The sequence below is a fragment of the Eimeria tenella genome, genomic scaffold, assembly GCF_000499545.2.
Source record: "Eimeria tenella Houghton genomic scaffold, Eth_scaff83, whole genome shotgun sequence".
Classification (NCBI taxonomy): domain Eukaryota; phylum Apicomplexa; class Conoidasida; order Eucoccidiorida; family Eimeriidae; genus Eimeria; species Eimeria tenella.
The window spans coordinates 149204-165351 of record NW_013543459.1 but is presented as its reverse complement, the minus strand read 5'-3'; the positions used below and the strand labels follow the sequence as shown (position 1 = coordinate 165351).

Sequence of the window (16148 nt, the reverse complement as noted above, 5' to 3'; positions counted from 1 at the left end):
CACAATCTGACAAAGCGCCATCAGTTAAAGAATACATCTGTCGCTCCTCCTGTCTACCGTGCTCCAACAGTTGAAGGCGCTGTCCACCGAAAAAAGGTTTCGCAGAACACCTACTCCAGCCAAGCACAGATGTGCTATCATCACTGCTGCTTCTGCTGTATGCTGCTGCTGCATCTGCTGCGCTGATTCTGTCTCCATGATTCCCCCAGGCGTTTATGCCATATGCACCCAAATAGGAAGGGCCCGCACAGGTATCTGTAACACTGCAAGGACAAATGCCCGTTGTTTGCTCCGGTATGTTTGGGACACGGCTTCTTTTGCCGTTGCAATGCCTGTGAATTCTGGTGCAGCCGTCGTTCATGTCACTACTAGTGCTGCTGCTGTCACTAATTAGTGCGCTAAAATTGAGATGCCGCTGAACTTTGCCAAGAAGAATTGGCCTGCCGAACTTGCAGGTCTGCAGGAGGCGGCAGTAGCGACGTCCTCTGCCTGTGTCATGATTCGGCTGCTCGTTATTGTCTTCTGCTGAACTGTTGAATCTGCCAGCCCCGCATTTGTGAGGGGCTCGCCCATTTCGCAGGGGACGTTTCCTACTGCCCACACTTTTCGCGGGAAGCGACCATGGCAGAGGATCCCTGGGGCTCCAAGCAGAGCTGTAGAAAAGGGCGTCATCCGGAAGATCCGGAAGTAACTTGATATCCTGTGCAGAAGGGGGAAGACACAGCAGCTCGGTGACTGTGCTGTACCCCTTTGGATGGAATAGATATATTATACGCCTGCGCCGACCCAGACATCTACAGCGCCCACTGGGACGCAATTCCGCATCTGCTGCCGCGCCATCGTAGCTTCCAGTTCTCGTGGGTTGGAATGCAGGTCGCTTAAGAACACAGCAGCATCGACCACCACATGCACTGCACGAACAGCCCAAACTACCGCCTAGAGTAGCGCCATGCTTCGCGCTGGTTGCCCATGTGCACTCTGCGCCCCCTGCACCTGTAGTAGGAGCCCTGGAAGCAGCCACAGCCAATGCTGCAACGGGCGGGCCAGCATTGCCCGGGCACACACCAGCTCGCCTGACTACCCTAAGCAAATCAGTAATGTAGAGGCACCCTACCACTTGTTTCAGTCGGCCAAAGTAAAGCCAGAAAAGAGCAGGCTGTCTGCTGCAGCCTGCCAGCAATAGGTGTTGCTGCTGCATTGGACAGCAGCAAAGGGCGGATGGCCTGACTGGTAACCGAAGCAACAAGCTAAATACGACAGACACAGGGGAAGTATTGGGAGGCCGGTAAGCTGTTATTATGGATGGGAAAGAATGCATGGCTTGCTCTGCTGTGGATGCATTCTCTGCTGCCGTTGGCTGCAGCATCTGCTTCTCTTCTTCCCCCTCTTCTGCACTGTCCTGGCCATCAATGTAGCTTTCACTGCCACTACTGGCCAGATTTCCCGTGTCAACAACTGTAGTAAGTCCTCCCAACAACCAGCTGACCTCACCAGGTGCTGATACAGGCGGTGCCGGTGCATCTGCTGCTATTCCTGTCGGTACAGCGTCGCTTATCCCCTCTGCAGGTGATGCAGCCGCCGATGCGCCGGTGAACACACCTGCAGGCGCCCGTTGCAGCTGCTTTTGCAGCTGTGGCTGCAGCAACCCGCTACTGCCATTATGAGTGCCACTAATGGAGAATACACATACACATGCCAGTGGGTCAGCACTGACAAAAAGCGCGGAGGAATCCGGAGCCCAGCAACAACAACACAGGCGCCCATACACCTCAGAATCATGAGGCAATGAGCAACTACCTAGGAGCATGCGGCACTGTCCGTTACTGTAAACAAAGACCCCCCAAGGCGTGAGGACCGCAATGAACAATCCACAGGGCGACACCTGAATATCTGCTACACTCCTCCTAGTAATTCCGTCTTCGTAACTGAAACCCTGATTCGCCCTGCCTCTCAGCTCTTCGGCGAGAGGGAACGGCACGGAAACCCCCGCCGGGTGCCCGAACGCGCTCATCATCTTTGTAGCGGCTGCTGTCGAGGGGCTGACGATCTATGCAAGATGCCTACAATGTTTTAGACTGTCTCTTTTGAAGAGCCTTCAAGGTGGAGACAGCGCCTGCAGCGGAGTCCAGAACAAAAATGACAACTCATTTGGATGAGAAGTCTAGCTAAAAGCACGGGAAGGCGACACAATGGTGTGAACACGGCTGGAGAGAAACACTGACCAGAGCTAAGCGAAGATAGGAAGATTGCGACATAGCACTGTGCACAAAAGAGAACACGCTGGAAGCCCAAGGGGCCGTACTGTCACCTGTAGTTCCACCTACGGCCGCAACAATCTTGCAACATTCTCTCCAATGACCGAGAACACCTGCAGTCACATACCGCACACAGAAGCGATCACCAGCTGCTTATAAGAAGAGACTCCAGAGTTTTGATACTTAGACTACATCTCCGAAATTTCGGGCCTACGCAAACACTGTAGATAGTTCGTCTGTGTTGGATATACAATACGACAAAACCTAGCATCCTGCTGCATCAGCAGGAAACGATTCTTTAAGGGCTTTGAATATTGCCGATGGTCACTTCATGAAACCCTTCCGGTAAGGACACCGCCTGCAGTACGGCGGTTCTCACGGGCTCAGCCGCGTAGGGACAGCCTTCTTCTAACCTTGAAGTAGGCATCACTCGCTGCTGGTGTCGCTGCTGCCTCGTTGGAGCCGCAGGTAGAGTAGTGCGACTCATGCTGCACCGCGTGGCGTACGGCAGCACAGCAGTTTTAACTCCGGAGGAAGACGTCCTGTGGGCATTATGGCCAAAAGCAGCAACACATAGCAGCAGCACCTCCTGATGCGGCCTGAGTTTGCTGCAGCGCATGCGTGTGGACGGCCTTCTTTGACACCTGGTGTCGAGCTCTCTACAATCAGGGGTCCTTCAGCAGTTGCCAGCGCCTGGTTATTCCAGCCGAACTTAACGGGGCTTACGGGATGTGGTTTGATGCCACAACGGAATTTGGCGTTGTGCACCATGCCGTGCTTCACTTACACCGACTTTAGCTGAGCTGCTGATGTCTCCGTGATCTGAAAGTGCCGGGTAATGCAGAGCACGGCCGATAGCAAGCAGTTCTCTGCATTCCGTTATGTCTTACCGCTGACGGCCTACGCTGCAGCGGCGGCGGAAATTGTTGCTGCTGCTTCAAAGAGCACTACAAGTGAATATCCAGCAGAAGAATTAGGAAACCAATGCTTCGCTAAGGAAAATAGGTCTAAGCAGCAACCCCACGGTGTCGCAGACGCCGATGCTGTTGCCACGAGGGTGGCGGCTAAAGATAGTATATGTATTGTGGAATAAAAAAACATAAGCAAACGAAGAAACAACCAACCGCAGAGGGTCTCTGATGATGCTGCTGCATGAAGCCCGACAGGACCCACTGCTCCTCCAAGAGTAACTCAGACCGCCTGCTGTGACGAAGTTGTCTGCTCACGTGCTTTGACAAAGAATTTATTCGAGTATCAATTTTCCTAAGGTAAAGTGGACAGTTTCAAGAAAAACAAACGCGACTAAACCGGCAGCAGCTTAGTGGACAAGAAAGGATTTGCAGTCATCGCCCAAAGACCCTGCAGTTCCCAAAGGCAATATTCCTTTGTGACTGCATATGCAGTAGCTACTACACGCATACGGAGAAGGGGAGCTACGCGTGGAAGTCGAGGCTTGAGAGGTTCATATAACTGCAATGCTTTAAACATATCCCCAGACGAACAGACAAGTCGGCGGCTGTCCCTCTGTTGCTTTTCTGCCTCCCTACAGGGAATTGAGCGGGCTTAGCCTTGCAACTGCAGCGGCAGAAACGACGGATTCGCGCGCAGCTGCTTCCTCAGCGAGCCGAGAGATGCTATCAATGCGCAAGAAGAGCCCACAACATGCGGAAGCACAGGCGCCTAGCCAGCCGTCCGCCACCATGTTTGCTACCGCTGTTGCTTCTCCTATCTATATATGCCGTTTATGATGTAAAAGCTCTCCACCGCTGCTGGAGAAATGAGCTATCTGCTCACGCAGGCGGCATTACGCCAGCCTCTAGCCACACCATCCGTGCGAAGTCTCCGTGTTATCCTGTCATTTTCAGTTCATCATACCTTCCCCTTGCTGCTGCTTTGGGACAACGGCAGTTAGTAACGTCGAGGGCAGGAACACACACTGCCGCCAAATGGTCGCGGCAGCAGCCACGCGCAGAGGTCAAAACTGTTTTGCCGAAGAAGCCTCCATCGTTCCCCGTGGATGCTCACGATGCTCTAGACGCTGCATTTTCTTCTCCTCCTGAATTCGAGCCGCAGAGACAAGGCAGCTCAGTTGATGAGACTGCATCTCCAGAGAGAGAAAGCCTGTCTTTGCGTTCATTGCTTTCGAGGCAGCTTCTGGTGTGGGGCCCTGAACAGCAGCAGGTGCTTCCCGGATCACGCGTCTTGTTAATTGGTGCTGGAGCAGTGGCGGTCGAGGCAGCCAAGTGCTTGTTGCAATCAGGGGTTGGCTGCCTTCTTTTGGTGGACCCCGAGGCGCCGGCTCCTGAAGAGAGAGCGGCAAATTTTGCCCTTTCTGGCCACAAGGAACAACAAGAAATAGCGGCGACAACTGCAGATGAAACTGCTGCAGCTACTTCTGCCAAAAATGCCAACAATTCAGCTCCTTGTGATTCTTCAGACCGCTTCGAAAGACATCAGACTGGACTATCTGCGTGTCTTCGGCAGCTTCCCAAGCAGCAGCAACGGCAGCCCATGAATCGCGCTAGAATCGCCTGTGCAGCTCTTCAGCATATCAAAGCTCCTTATGCTCGCGTTGCTGAGGTGTCTTTACACATTCGGCCTGGGGAGACGGTGGCTGCATGGCGCAGGCGTGTGGAGAACCTGCTTCAGCATGTCGACGTACTGCTGCTCTGTGATAGGCCTCTGCAACAGAATATATTCTTTTCGTCTGTAGCTCGCAAACTGCGGGCGCAGCAAAAAGTGAGAAGAGGGCAGCTAGAACAGAAACAAGCGCTGAGGGGTGGCCCACTTGTAGTGGCGGTCTCCACAGCTGGACTCAGCGGCCGAATCGCCCTTGACTTTGGCAATTTCACATTTTCTGCAGTGAGCGAAGAAGCTGCTCTTGCATCACTCCTACACAAGCATGCTCAGCCACAGAAACAGGAACGGCAGCAGGAACCTCAAACTGGGCGCCTAAGATTTTGCCCGTTGAGCAGCATTCTGTTTCTCCCAGAGTCAATACAGCAATTAGAGCCTCCGGAGCGTCGGGCGGTCCACCTGCCAGCTGATGAGGAGCAACAGTACCTGACTGCTGCATTTGAAGCCCTTGATGCAGCGGAGAGCGAGGGACAAGCTGTGAACACTGATCCAGCCCAACTTTTTGGACCAGCAGCTGAGGCAGGTACCACTGCAGCGGCAGCTGCAGCTGGGAGTCTCAGAAGCTGGAGCGCTAGCCGTATTCCTAGTGCTCGTCGTGTTGCAGAACGTGCAGCTTCTATCTGGAGGCGGCGGTATGGGCCGACTGTGGCAGCTACAGCGGCCGCAGGCGCAGCAGCGGCGGCACGGGCTTCTAACCAGACCGCAGTCGCAGTCAAGGCTGCTGCAGAAGCAGCAGCTTCTGCTGCACTAATGAAGGGAGCGGCAGTGGCTGGGCGTGTAGGAGGCCTCATGGCAAAAGGCTCAAGGGGTCACATTGCTCCAATCGCAGCCGCAATGGGTAGGTTGCTCATGTATTTCTATGTACGGTGTTGCATGTCCTGCGTTGTGTTCTTCTCGCATCGGATTTTACATTTGTGCTCTATTGAGGAGTCGTACTTGGTTCTGTCTGTCGCAGGCGCCCTGGCAGCTCAGGAAGCGCTGAAGGGTCTTACTCGGAAGTATCGCCCGCTGCAGGGACCTTTCGTGCTAGATGCTCTGGAATTGCTGGAACTAATCAGGCACGCAGGCTTTAACCGTGGCGCTGTTCGTGGAAGCAGGGTTATTGGCACCAGCATCAATGAGGACAGCAGCAACAGCAACAGAAGCAGTAACAAGAGAGATCTAACAACAAGTTGCCTTTCATCGAGTGCGCCAGCAGTGTGTGCTGCAGCCAACCCAGATTCCGCGGGGCCCGAGGGATGTGATTCCGTAGAGGTGCATGCAAAGTTTCTGCCTTGGGAGGGACAGCAGCAACTCCTGGGAGCGGAGCTGCAGAGCCGTCTAAACCATCTGCGAGTCCTATTAGTGGGAGCTGGAGCTATTGGATGTGAAGTGCTCAAAAATTTTGCCCTCATGGGCGTGTCTACACACTGCAAAGATACCCATAGGAGCAACGACAGGTTCCAAAACTGCAAACAAAACTCCGGCGGGAGCTTTATCAGAGACACGCCAACGAAAAAGAGGCGTTCTATTATCTCACGGCTCCTTATGGCGTGCAGGTACGGATTAAATTCTGTAGAGCTGGAGGAAGCTGCTATCACAGCAGCTCAAACAGCGGCATCAACCACAGCAAGACATGCAGCGTCGATATCCGGCGTAGAGACTTGCCAAGGAGGATTGTTGTCTTTGATGGACGGGGACACTGTGGAGATGTCGAACCTCAGCAGACAAGTTCTCTTCACTGTGGCATCTTTGCAGCGGCCCAAATCTGTTGCCGCTGCTGCTGCAGCCCTCCGTCTCTGTAGCCGCGTGCGCTTGCAGCCATTCCCATTCATGGTAGGCTTCAATTGCATATTACTTCTTCCATGTGTGGGAGTGAGTTAATAAGTTTATCCTTATCGTTTCACGTGTTGCCTCTGCTGTTTGTGCTATTGACGCTGTCATTGATAATGTTATGGCATCGTTGAGACGTTTTCTGTCTCTATCGGAAAGTAGCAGCTGCTTTCTCATCGGACGCTTTATGCTCCACGGCGTAGGCTTACTTTATGCTGCTGCTTTTGAATGTATACCAAGAGCGATGGGCATGTGGAGAATTTCGCGTCTGCGGATTCCTGCTTTGCATTATGCGGCTGCTACAGCTGTCTCGGCACACGCTCTGGCGCCTTCCACCGATGTATATTCAAGAGCAGGACTTGATGGTGGCTGCTTTGGACTCAGTAAATGCTCGTTTATACGTTGATGAGCTCTGTTTACTTCATTCCAAGCCGTGGGTGGAGGCTGGCACCCTCGGTCTTAGAGGTGTGCTGTAGATTGCGTGAAAACGTGTTTCCACTAGATTTCTACCCGGTCCCATCAATTGTCTGCCGCGGTTACTGTCTCTGTTCCCGTTTGCATCTGTTGTTCTTACTAGATGCTGGCCACAGCTTGCCTCTGCTTTGTATGTAGCTGCATGCGTCGGCTCGTTTATTTCACTGCGTTGCGACCATTAATGCATTATTTTTGTTGTTCTAGTTCCTGCTCCAGTGCTTTTGCGGGTTTCTGGAGAGTGGCACTGCTTGTAGCTGAGCGTTTGTGTGTCCCTTTAGGTCACGCACAGAGCATGGTGCCGCATCTGACAGAACATTACGGTGCAGCAACAGGAGGCGTCAGTAGTAGCTCTTCAGCAGCAAACTCTTCGTCGGCTGTCCCCGTCTGTTCTGTTCGAGGGGCCCCGACTGCTCCATTCCACGCCGTGCACTGGGCATCAGATCAGCTCCAGCAGAGATTCAGAAACGATATCGCTGCTGCCCATGTGCTTCTCCAGCAGCTTTTTGAACAGACAATGCACGTACCTGCAGGCGCTAGCGCTGCTGGGCAAGGGCTTTCGAGAGCTGATGCGGAGGCGCCTTCTCCAGCTTGTGGCGCTGCTTTGAACTCAAATAATACTGACATTCAGGAAGCCCTTCGCATTTTGGGCATGGCTCCTGCTGCTGTGGCTGCTGCCGCAGCTGGAAAGTTGCAGCTCCGATTTTTGCTGCTGCTTGCCCGTGAGATCTTACAGGCTCAGCAAATCAAGACGACGGAGACAGAACCGCAGCCGCTGGAGCAGCCGCAGCTGCCATTCCAGCATCAAGGAGAGCAGGCGATGGCTCGAAAGGAAGTCTCTCTTTTGTCACCCACGCACCTAAGACTTCTTTCGCTTGCATTGTCCGTATTTGGCGTTCTCTTTCGCAGGGTCGCTCGCGAAAAGACGGAAGGCAAACTTTCACATGCGTCTGATGAAGCTTTGGGTGAAGCGGTCGAAAGAAATTGTTCTAAGCAGATGCCTATGCCTTTGGACTTTACAGATGCAGATACACTTGACGTTGTTGGTGCTTCTGGGCAGCTGCTTGCAGCCACCCTTGGCTATGAACCTGTTGCCGGGATGACGCCGTCTTTGGCATGCGCAGATGCAAGCGCAGCAGCCGCCTTGCAACAGGAACAAGAACACGAGTTATTGCTGCAAGGAAGAGGGACTGGGCCTTGGAGCCGCCAGTGCGTGGCAAGTGCCCTGTGGCACCTTGTGCAGTTGTCACAGGCCCAAGCTCGAAGAACATCGTTAGACAGCTGTGAATTGCTGGCGCAAACAGAAAACAGTGCCAGTCTTGCTTCTCTCGCTGAGGCGTTGATGAGGGATGTGCAAGCGGCAGAACGAGGAGGCAACTATGCGTTGGTCGCTCCTGCAGAACTTTCGCTTTCGGCTGACAATGCGGTTCCCCTCCGTTTTTTGACGTCTGCAGCGCGGCTGCGCTGCAGAGCCTTTGGACTGAAGCCGCTGCCGGGCCCTGAAGAAACGCAGCAGCTGATAGGCCGCATAGTCCCTGCAACTGCCACAGCAACAACCCTTGCTGCAGCACTTGCCTGCCTTGAGGTATACAGATTGGTCGCTCTAGGTCTTGCAGGTTCACGCACAAGCCAGCGCTTGCAGCAGCAGCGAGAACAGCAGCAGCAGAAACACGTACGGGACAAGCGGAATGGGCTTCCTGTCATCTGGCTGGACACGGGGACCTGCTTGAACAGGCGTACAGCCTTGCAGTCACGACTGCAGCATCTGCGCAATAGCTTTTTCTCACTTTCAGTACCTTTCCTGGCGGAAGCACCTCCTCTCGAACCACCAACACAGCGCTTTCCCAGCGGCCGGCGGTGCGGTCAGCCGTTTTCTGCGTGGGACTTTTTCCGCCTGCGTGTCCGCGGCCACACATTGAACAGCACCACTGAGTCGCTTATAGGCAAAGGAGTCGTCGCTGGAGAAGCAGAAGCACCAGAGGCGATTACAGTTGCAGAGCTTGTGGACCTCATAGAGAAGGATACAGGCGTTCGTGTTGTGTCTCTAACATGCAAGGAAGCCCTCCTTTACGCTGCCCCACAAAATGGCAAATCTCTGCAGCAGCAGCAGCAGAGCATGCTACCGCCAAAGATAGCGCAGCTGTTTGGAGTACGGCAGCGGAAGGCTCTCATCAACCCAAGGATGAAGCTCGCCGAGGCACTGCGACAGTCACTACGAGGAGCGACTCTGTTGGCTAATCACGGCCAAAGAAAAGAAGCCTGGGTACGGCGACAGATGAATCAGCCTAGACAGCAGGACGGTCTTTCGTGGGTTGTAGTCCGCATTGCGGCTTCCGATTCTGCGGGGGCAGAAGTTACTCTTCCGCCCCTTAAGGTCCTGGTTAGGTCTGTACAATTTGAAGACTAAAGTTTTGGCCATATGGTACCATACTTCGGTAGAAAAATGTTCCAGGCAGTGTTAGAACAGAGAGAGGCTAGGTCATGGGAGAGACAGCGGGGGGTCGAAGCTCTTGGCCTCATGCTCATTTGATGTCGAGCTCTAGAGCTATAATAGAGCAGAAGTACGCTGATTCCTCAGGAAATTGTGCGCAAACCGCTGTACCCATCATGCAAGTACCTGCTCCGCTAGCTAGCCTGCCATGCTACGAGTCATTCTTGACTTAACACGCACTTGTAAACTTGAATGACTCCAGCACTGGAAAGGATAAACAGTCTGTCCTCCAAACGCAGGCTAAACTGACCGCAGAATTACAAAGGCATGCGTGGGCCTTTGAACCATCACAGGACCCCGTTTCTATAATTGAGGGTTGAGCCCTGTTCATGCAAACGCTTTAAACTGACCAGAAGGATGTATACTTGATTTGACGCACCAGCCGTTCCACTTGAAGGCTTATGGACGCCCACTGAAGTTTTTCAGTGAGCAGACACGAGCGGCGGCAGCTTTTCCTCAGCAGCAGCTTCAATTTTTGCGGCCAAACCTGAAATATCTCCCTGCAGTGCAGGGGAAAGAGGCTGTTCTGCCTGAGGTTTCTCTAGCAAACCCTCAAGAGACGCTTTGAAGCTCTCCATCGCTTCATCGTACGCCTTAGCTACCTCCGCAGCTGCAGTAGCTGTCCCTTCCTGCTTCGTCTGCTGTGCAGCTGTGACCTGACTCTTCAGGTCCTTCACTTGCTCTTCCAGTTCCTCCCGAATCTCTTCTGCTGTGTCCAGCTGGTCGTCTAGAAGGTCTTGGAGATGCTCTACTGCCCTCTCGTATTCGTTTAGCAAAACAGTAACGGCATCGGCTAGAAGCTCAACTCGCTGCAACGCGGCGTTAATCGCGTCTTCTGGGTCCTCCTCACCCACATTTTCATCAAGTAGGGCGTTCACCAAATCATCTACAGCTGTACTGCTCTCCGCGGTTTGCTGCTGGTGCTGAGTGTCATCGCTTTTCTCCACTGTTGTTTGCTGAGCATGATCTGGGACAGGCTCAGTCCCGGCACTAGGCGTTTTGAGTTCCGAAGAAGGCTGTTCCTGTTCCGGAGCAGTCTTCTCAGGATCGGGTCTTGGCTGCTCGGGCTTCAAAGTAGATTGCTCAGTATTGGAAGCGGCTTGAGCGGGATCAGGAACAGGCTGGAGCTGCTCTTCTTGCTGAGATGACGATGGCAGTTGGACCTGTTGTGGAGGAGTTGCAAGATGCTGTGGTGTGCTCGTTGGCGGCACCTGAGCTTCCGTCACTTGCGGAGCGAACTCTGTTGCTGGGGGCCCAGCATCGGCAACTGGATTAATTTTGGTCTTGGGCTCCTCGGGAGAGGGTACTTGATGCTGGTTACTCCCTTCAGAAGGCGTTATCTGTTGCGTGGGCTCCCCCAGGGCCATCTCTGCTGCTTCCGTTTGTTGCAGCCTTCTCGCGGGGGTGTTTAAGGTGCCCCAGACAAGCCTATCTAGGATGTTATCAACTTGGTTCAACTGGTCTGGAAGGATGGCAAAGCCTTGCGCGCCAATCCGCTTTTTGGCTTCCCTCTTCATAATTCCAACGCCAGAGTCCACTTCTTGAGCAAGTGACGTGAATTTGTTGAGGAATGTGTCAAACGGCATAGCAGCGGACAGCCCACTTACTGCAGCAGGTGAAAGCCCCAAGTCCTTCCAATCTGTTAGCCCATTGGGGCCAACCACCTCACCTCCTAAAAGGCCACCAAGCAGCTGTTTAGCCGCATCAATCGACAAAAAGGGCAGCAGACCTTCTCTAGACAAAAATGCTCCTATTGCGCCGTCTGTCGCTGTCTCAACGCCTTGCTGGAAGGAGCGAAGAGGGCCAGATATGGCAGTTACCTGCTGAGACGCCGGAAATATAGATTGGAGTGCCTGTTGAAGGCCACTGAGGTCAGTAATAGCGAATGGCCCTTGAGCACTGCCACTGTGGTGACCCAGAGCCCCAATGTTGGGGAGATTGAGGTGGTGAAGGCCCAGTCCGCCGAGGCCGGCACTTAGGGAATGTGAAAGGCTTGACGGGTCCATCGAACGAAATAGGGAGCTTGCAGTACCAAGAAGGCCAGGGCCCTGCAGTAAAGCTGCAAGGCGTCTTATTCGTGGGGAATCTTGAAGGCGACGCACAGTGATAACGTCTCTAGGGCGCTTGAAGAGATTATCGGAAGCAATAGAAGCTATTTTTGAGCGAACTGCCGGATTGTCCACGTTGGCCTCCAGCCCACGAAGAAGCGTCTTCGCGTGCTGAGCCACTTCTCTCTCATAAGCTGCAATGATCCTTTCGACGCCAAAATGGCTGCGTCTTGCTGCTTCCAGGACACGGGACTCTTGGTGAGAAAGATGCACCGAGGAGGGGATATGGCCGGTAGAAATATTCTCAAGGCCGACCTTCGCCACGAGCTGTTTCATTGAAAATTCGTCCATGCCGAGATTTTTCGCCCCAGTTGTAAACATCAAATCTCTGTATAAGCGCTCCCTGCTTGTGCCGACTCTCCTGGAGAAGGTTTCCAGCAGGTCCTTATCGCGAGCGCTTAGCCCACTGCCAAACAAATTCGGCAGTGGGCTGAGATGCGGGAGCTGCGTTAGCTGCGAGAGGCCGGCCAGAAGCTGCAAACGACGGTGTGGGACTCCGGCAGTAAACTTGTGCTCCGGAGATTTCTGTGGGCCAACGGTTGCCACGGTACCTTGCAATAGGCGTCTCGCGGCAACTGCGGTGGGGCGCTGACCTTCCGCGTGGCCAGCTGAATCGGGAAAAACAGAAGATTCCAGTCCTTGAGATGGAGGTGGACCGCCGGTAGCTTCATATTGAAGTGCTTCTGCGGTGTTCGTGGATGATTTGATGGAGGCGGAGGCAATATCCTGGTGTTGGTTGTCCAAAGCGGCAACCTGAAATCCTGGTTTCTTACCTTCAAGAAAGGCTGGTGTCGGAGCATAGCCGTGTGGTCTGCCGGTTGCCACTGTTGCATAACTATTTTGCTGATTATCCTGTGCTGGGGTTGTTGAGGCAGAGTTGCTTACTGCGGCGACCGAGGAGCGGCAAACGAGACCTTGGGCGAGAATGGCCGTGGCCGTACAGGCCAGAAATGCCCTGCGACGGCTTATACCAAGCATATTTGTTACCTAGTTAGTTCAAACTGCTCTATGGACTACCCGAAGGTGACAATTCAGGGCTGCCCTTGTGGCGTAAACTCCTTTAAACCTGATGGTCCAGCGATTGCAGTGCTGTTAGCGCCGCAACAAGTATGTTTTCAACCTTCTGGTAGCAGCTGAGCAAGTTGTTTACTCCTTTTCATCTCTGCTGCCACCTGACGGGCACGGACAAGGGGCGGTCAACCTGCCCAGGGCGCTTCGTGTTGCGGGGGTTCGCAGCAAGTGATCGACCACTGCCTTGCAGATAGGCGCAAGCAAATAGACGCAGATAGGCTTCATCTCCAACAAATAGACTTTTTGTATACCACAATTTTTTAGTGTGAAAAAATGAAGATTTCATATATTTCATGAAGCGTTGCTCTACCATTTGTATGCCAGCCTTGTATGGGTTTCTAAGACGGTGGCTTCGTCCCACCTCCACAGTAAGGGTGCTCATCTCAGCCCTCTATTTGTCACAGCTTCCCTTTTCATACCTAGTATAATGCATTTTGAAGAGCATTTGAAGGCTTATTTCATGAGAGGCGACCCAATTCGCCTCCGAAGCCAATGTGAAGGTCACTGTTCTGGAGTCAGCGGTGCGCCTTCGCTGCTGTGATGACTCACGGATACCACTCACAGATATAAGCAAAAGAATAAACACTGCATTTCTGCCATAATGCAAGCGTTTTTGTTCCTACGTTCTGGCAACGCCGGCAGCACAAACTCAGAAGCGGGCATTTCTCCCACAGTCACCGGCACACCGGCACAGTATTAACGAAAAATAATACATCAGCTCCCGGCATTGCCAAAAAAACAGTTGTTTATCACCACTTCATCAGCTAACAAGCCCGGCTTCTTGTCAATTCCGCTGTGCAACTGGTGTGTCGTTGGTGGAAGCAAGACGAAAAATTATCCCAGGAAATGCCATATAACAGCAATAGAAGTCATAAAAAGATAAGCATTCCTAGCAAAACACATTTCAGTGTGCGGATTTCCTATTTAGATGGTCTGTACTGACAGCTCTTGTCGAAAGTGACGACCTGTTTACGAATGCTGCATTCCAGTGAAGATCAAGACCTTGTTGGTACTCATCGGTGTACGTGTGTTACAATGACTTTTTCGAACGTAGTTCAGTTAGTGCATCTGTGGGTGGTTGTGTTTATATTATATGGGGAGGCATCACAACTCCGAAATCAGGGAAATCGCAACGGCCGTTCGGCAGCAGACAGTCTTCACCTGCAAATTGCAAGCGAACCACCTATCCAAAGCACTGTAGAAGCTTTGGATTGCGTCTCCGCGGAAACCGACAGAGCCCTACGAAGAAATAATGGAATAAATTCCAGAAGAGGGGACCTGGTGGATGCAAACGCATTGATTTTGGGGGAAGCAAGTAAGTCTCAAAGAGCGGCTTTTTGCATCCCAAAGAATCATAAAGGCTGTTTCAGGAGCGCTTCAAGAAGAATCACAGCTTCACAGAAAACGTGCTCAAGACATTGAAGACATTAAGGCAAAGCAAAGCAATCGGCACGATGCGACCATGAAAGAAATACAAGTCCGGCCGAATAATTTTATCATAAATATTGCATATAGCCTCCCCATTTGTGCTAGGAACATGACCAAAAAGAAACTAAAGAAAAGGATCGTGAGCTGGAGCTTTTGAAAGAAGCCGAATCTTCAGCAAAAGTAGGGCGGAGAATCCTCTTGGTGTGCGCTGCTAACGAACACTGCTGAACGCATGTAGAGGGACCTCGAGGAAGAGAATCACCTCCTAAGGGAGGCCGAGAAACGTGTCCCAGTATGATTCGCAAAGCTCGACGTCACATGCGTGTGTTTAATGCAGTGTCCTAGGCGAGCAAATCAGTGCGGCTTCAGCAAGAAGGCAGTAAAAACAAGTCGCGTGAAGAGGTGGCGGCGCTGATGCAATATCCTCTCTTGGGCTTTTCGCTACCCTCCGCAGTCAACCCGATTGAATATTTGAGCAAAATCACCAGAGGCACAGTCAAGGCAAATGCACATTCCAAAAATGCAGCGCCTTATGCGCTTCCCACGGGGGAGGCCTCAGAGTCAGCTGGTCATCAAGATCTAGAAGGCAGCTACAAAAGTTCCGCCAGCAACGCATCATTTGAAGAGAAAGATAAAAAAAAACACAATAAGACTAAGAAGGCAGCAAAACAGAAGGCACACGGGAATGAGCAGGGCAAAGGCGAATGCAAAAAACGGGACAACTCAGCGGAAGAAGTGTTAGATGAAGAAGCGGATGCGGAAGCTAATGAGAATAGTGCAGCAAAGGCACTACATGATATTGAAAATGCAGTACGCTCTCCATTCAAGGGTGGAGATGATTCAACATATTTCGGTGAATCTTTTGAGGAAGCGGGGGAAGCCGAGCAAAGTTCTAGGGCACAAGTGGAAGACTCGGATGACGATGAGACAAATGAATCAACGTTCTCCTCAAGTATCCAGGGGGAAGATGAAGACGATGATGACGTAAAAGACGACAAAACAACTGGATTTACCAAGTCTGGCAAAAATATTAAATCCCGCGCTCGTCACGAAGAAACTACAAATGAGCCGGAGGAAGATGGTGACGACAGCAACAATAAGGAAGCACTTAGCGTTACCAAATCTAACAAGAAAAAAGGACGCGGAAAGCATTCCAAAGGTGGAAAAAATCATTCGGAGACAGAAGGAGATGAACCTGAGGAGGAAAGTGGGCGCGAAGGAAAAACCAAATCCAAGAACAGTTCACAAAACACAGGCAAGGGCAACTTGCATGCAAGCACTCTCTGCAAATATAGTCAAATCAAAGCACAAACCAGGACATAGGAGTCCAGTTGAAGCTACAGAAGAAGAGGCAAAGCAAGCAAAAACCCTGCAGCAGTCTCCCGAGGAGCTTCAGCAGCAATCCTCTAATAATGCTAACCAGCGCCAAACAATACAAGGCAAGTGTCAGCAGGAGACAAATCAATGTGGAGATATTCATGCTGCGATTGGGTTAGCTCGGGCGCGTTTCGCCGCTTCACGAGCTGCGGAAGCAACCTCCGCCTTAGACGGGGATGATGACGAAGACGACGCTGAAATCTCTGCCCCTTCTAACGAACTAGAGGAACAAGAGGCCCTTCCAGAACGTGCTGGGGCTCACGTTGTTCAAGAAACGCAAAAGTGGCAGGAGACTCTTCCCGAGAGGGAAAAGGGGAGCGCGAAACAAGCACTCGCCGAAGAGCAGGAAGAGCGCAAACTGCTTGCCGCCGAGCAAGACGCCGAAGAAACAAAAAGTGAACTGAAGGCCTGTGCTCAAGGATCCTTCCTTAGCTGCCGAAAACATCGGCAAGAACGACACCGTCACTAGCAAACTCACCGTACAACCCTTCGTTAATT

General features: G+C 52.4%; 4 protein-coding genes across 4 annotated transcripts; 2 read left to right on the top strand and 2 right to left on the bottom strand.

The window, feature by feature from the left end:
* Positions 1–114: 114 nt before the first annotated feature.
* ETH_00025990 (uncharacterized protein) lies at positions 115–2014 on the bottom strand (the record flags this gene model as incomplete). Its single annotated transcript, XM_013378429.1, has 1 exon — positions 115–2014. A coding segment is annotated over one exon (1900 nt), but the record flags the coding sequence as incomplete, so codon positions are not given.
* Positions 2015–3886: 1872 nt separating this feature from the next.
* ETH_00025985 (ubiquitin-activating enzyme e1, putative) lies at positions 3887–9582 on the top strand (the record flags this gene model as incomplete). The annotated part of the gene is made up of 5 exons (XM_013378428.1): positions 3887–3945; positions 4121–5730; positions 5848–6707; positions 7010–7169; positions 7457–9582. 5 exons carry the CDS (start codon positions 3887–3889, stop codon positions 9580–9582), a joined length of 4815 nt encoding a protein of 1604 aa, XP_013233882.1.
* A 506-nt stretch (positions 9583–10088) lies between these two features.
* ETH_00025980 (uncharacterized protein) lies at positions 10089–12752 on the bottom strand (the record flags this gene model as incomplete). Its single annotated transcript, XM_013378427.1, has 1 exon — positions 10089–12752. One exon carries the CDS (start codon positions 12750–12752, stop codon positions 10089–10091), a length of 2664 nt encoding a protein of 887 aa, XP_013233881.1.
* A 1935-nt stretch (positions 12753–14687) lies between these two features.
* Positions 14688–16119, top strand: ETH_00025975 (uncharacterized protein; the record flags this gene model as incomplete). The annotated part of the gene is made up of 2 exons (XM_013378426.1): positions 14688–15480; positions 15569–16119. 2 exons carry the CDS (start codon positions 14688–14690, stop codon positions 16117–16119), a joined length of 1344 nt encoding a protein of 447 aa, XP_013233880.1.
* Positions 16120–16148: the final 29 nt, after the last annotated feature.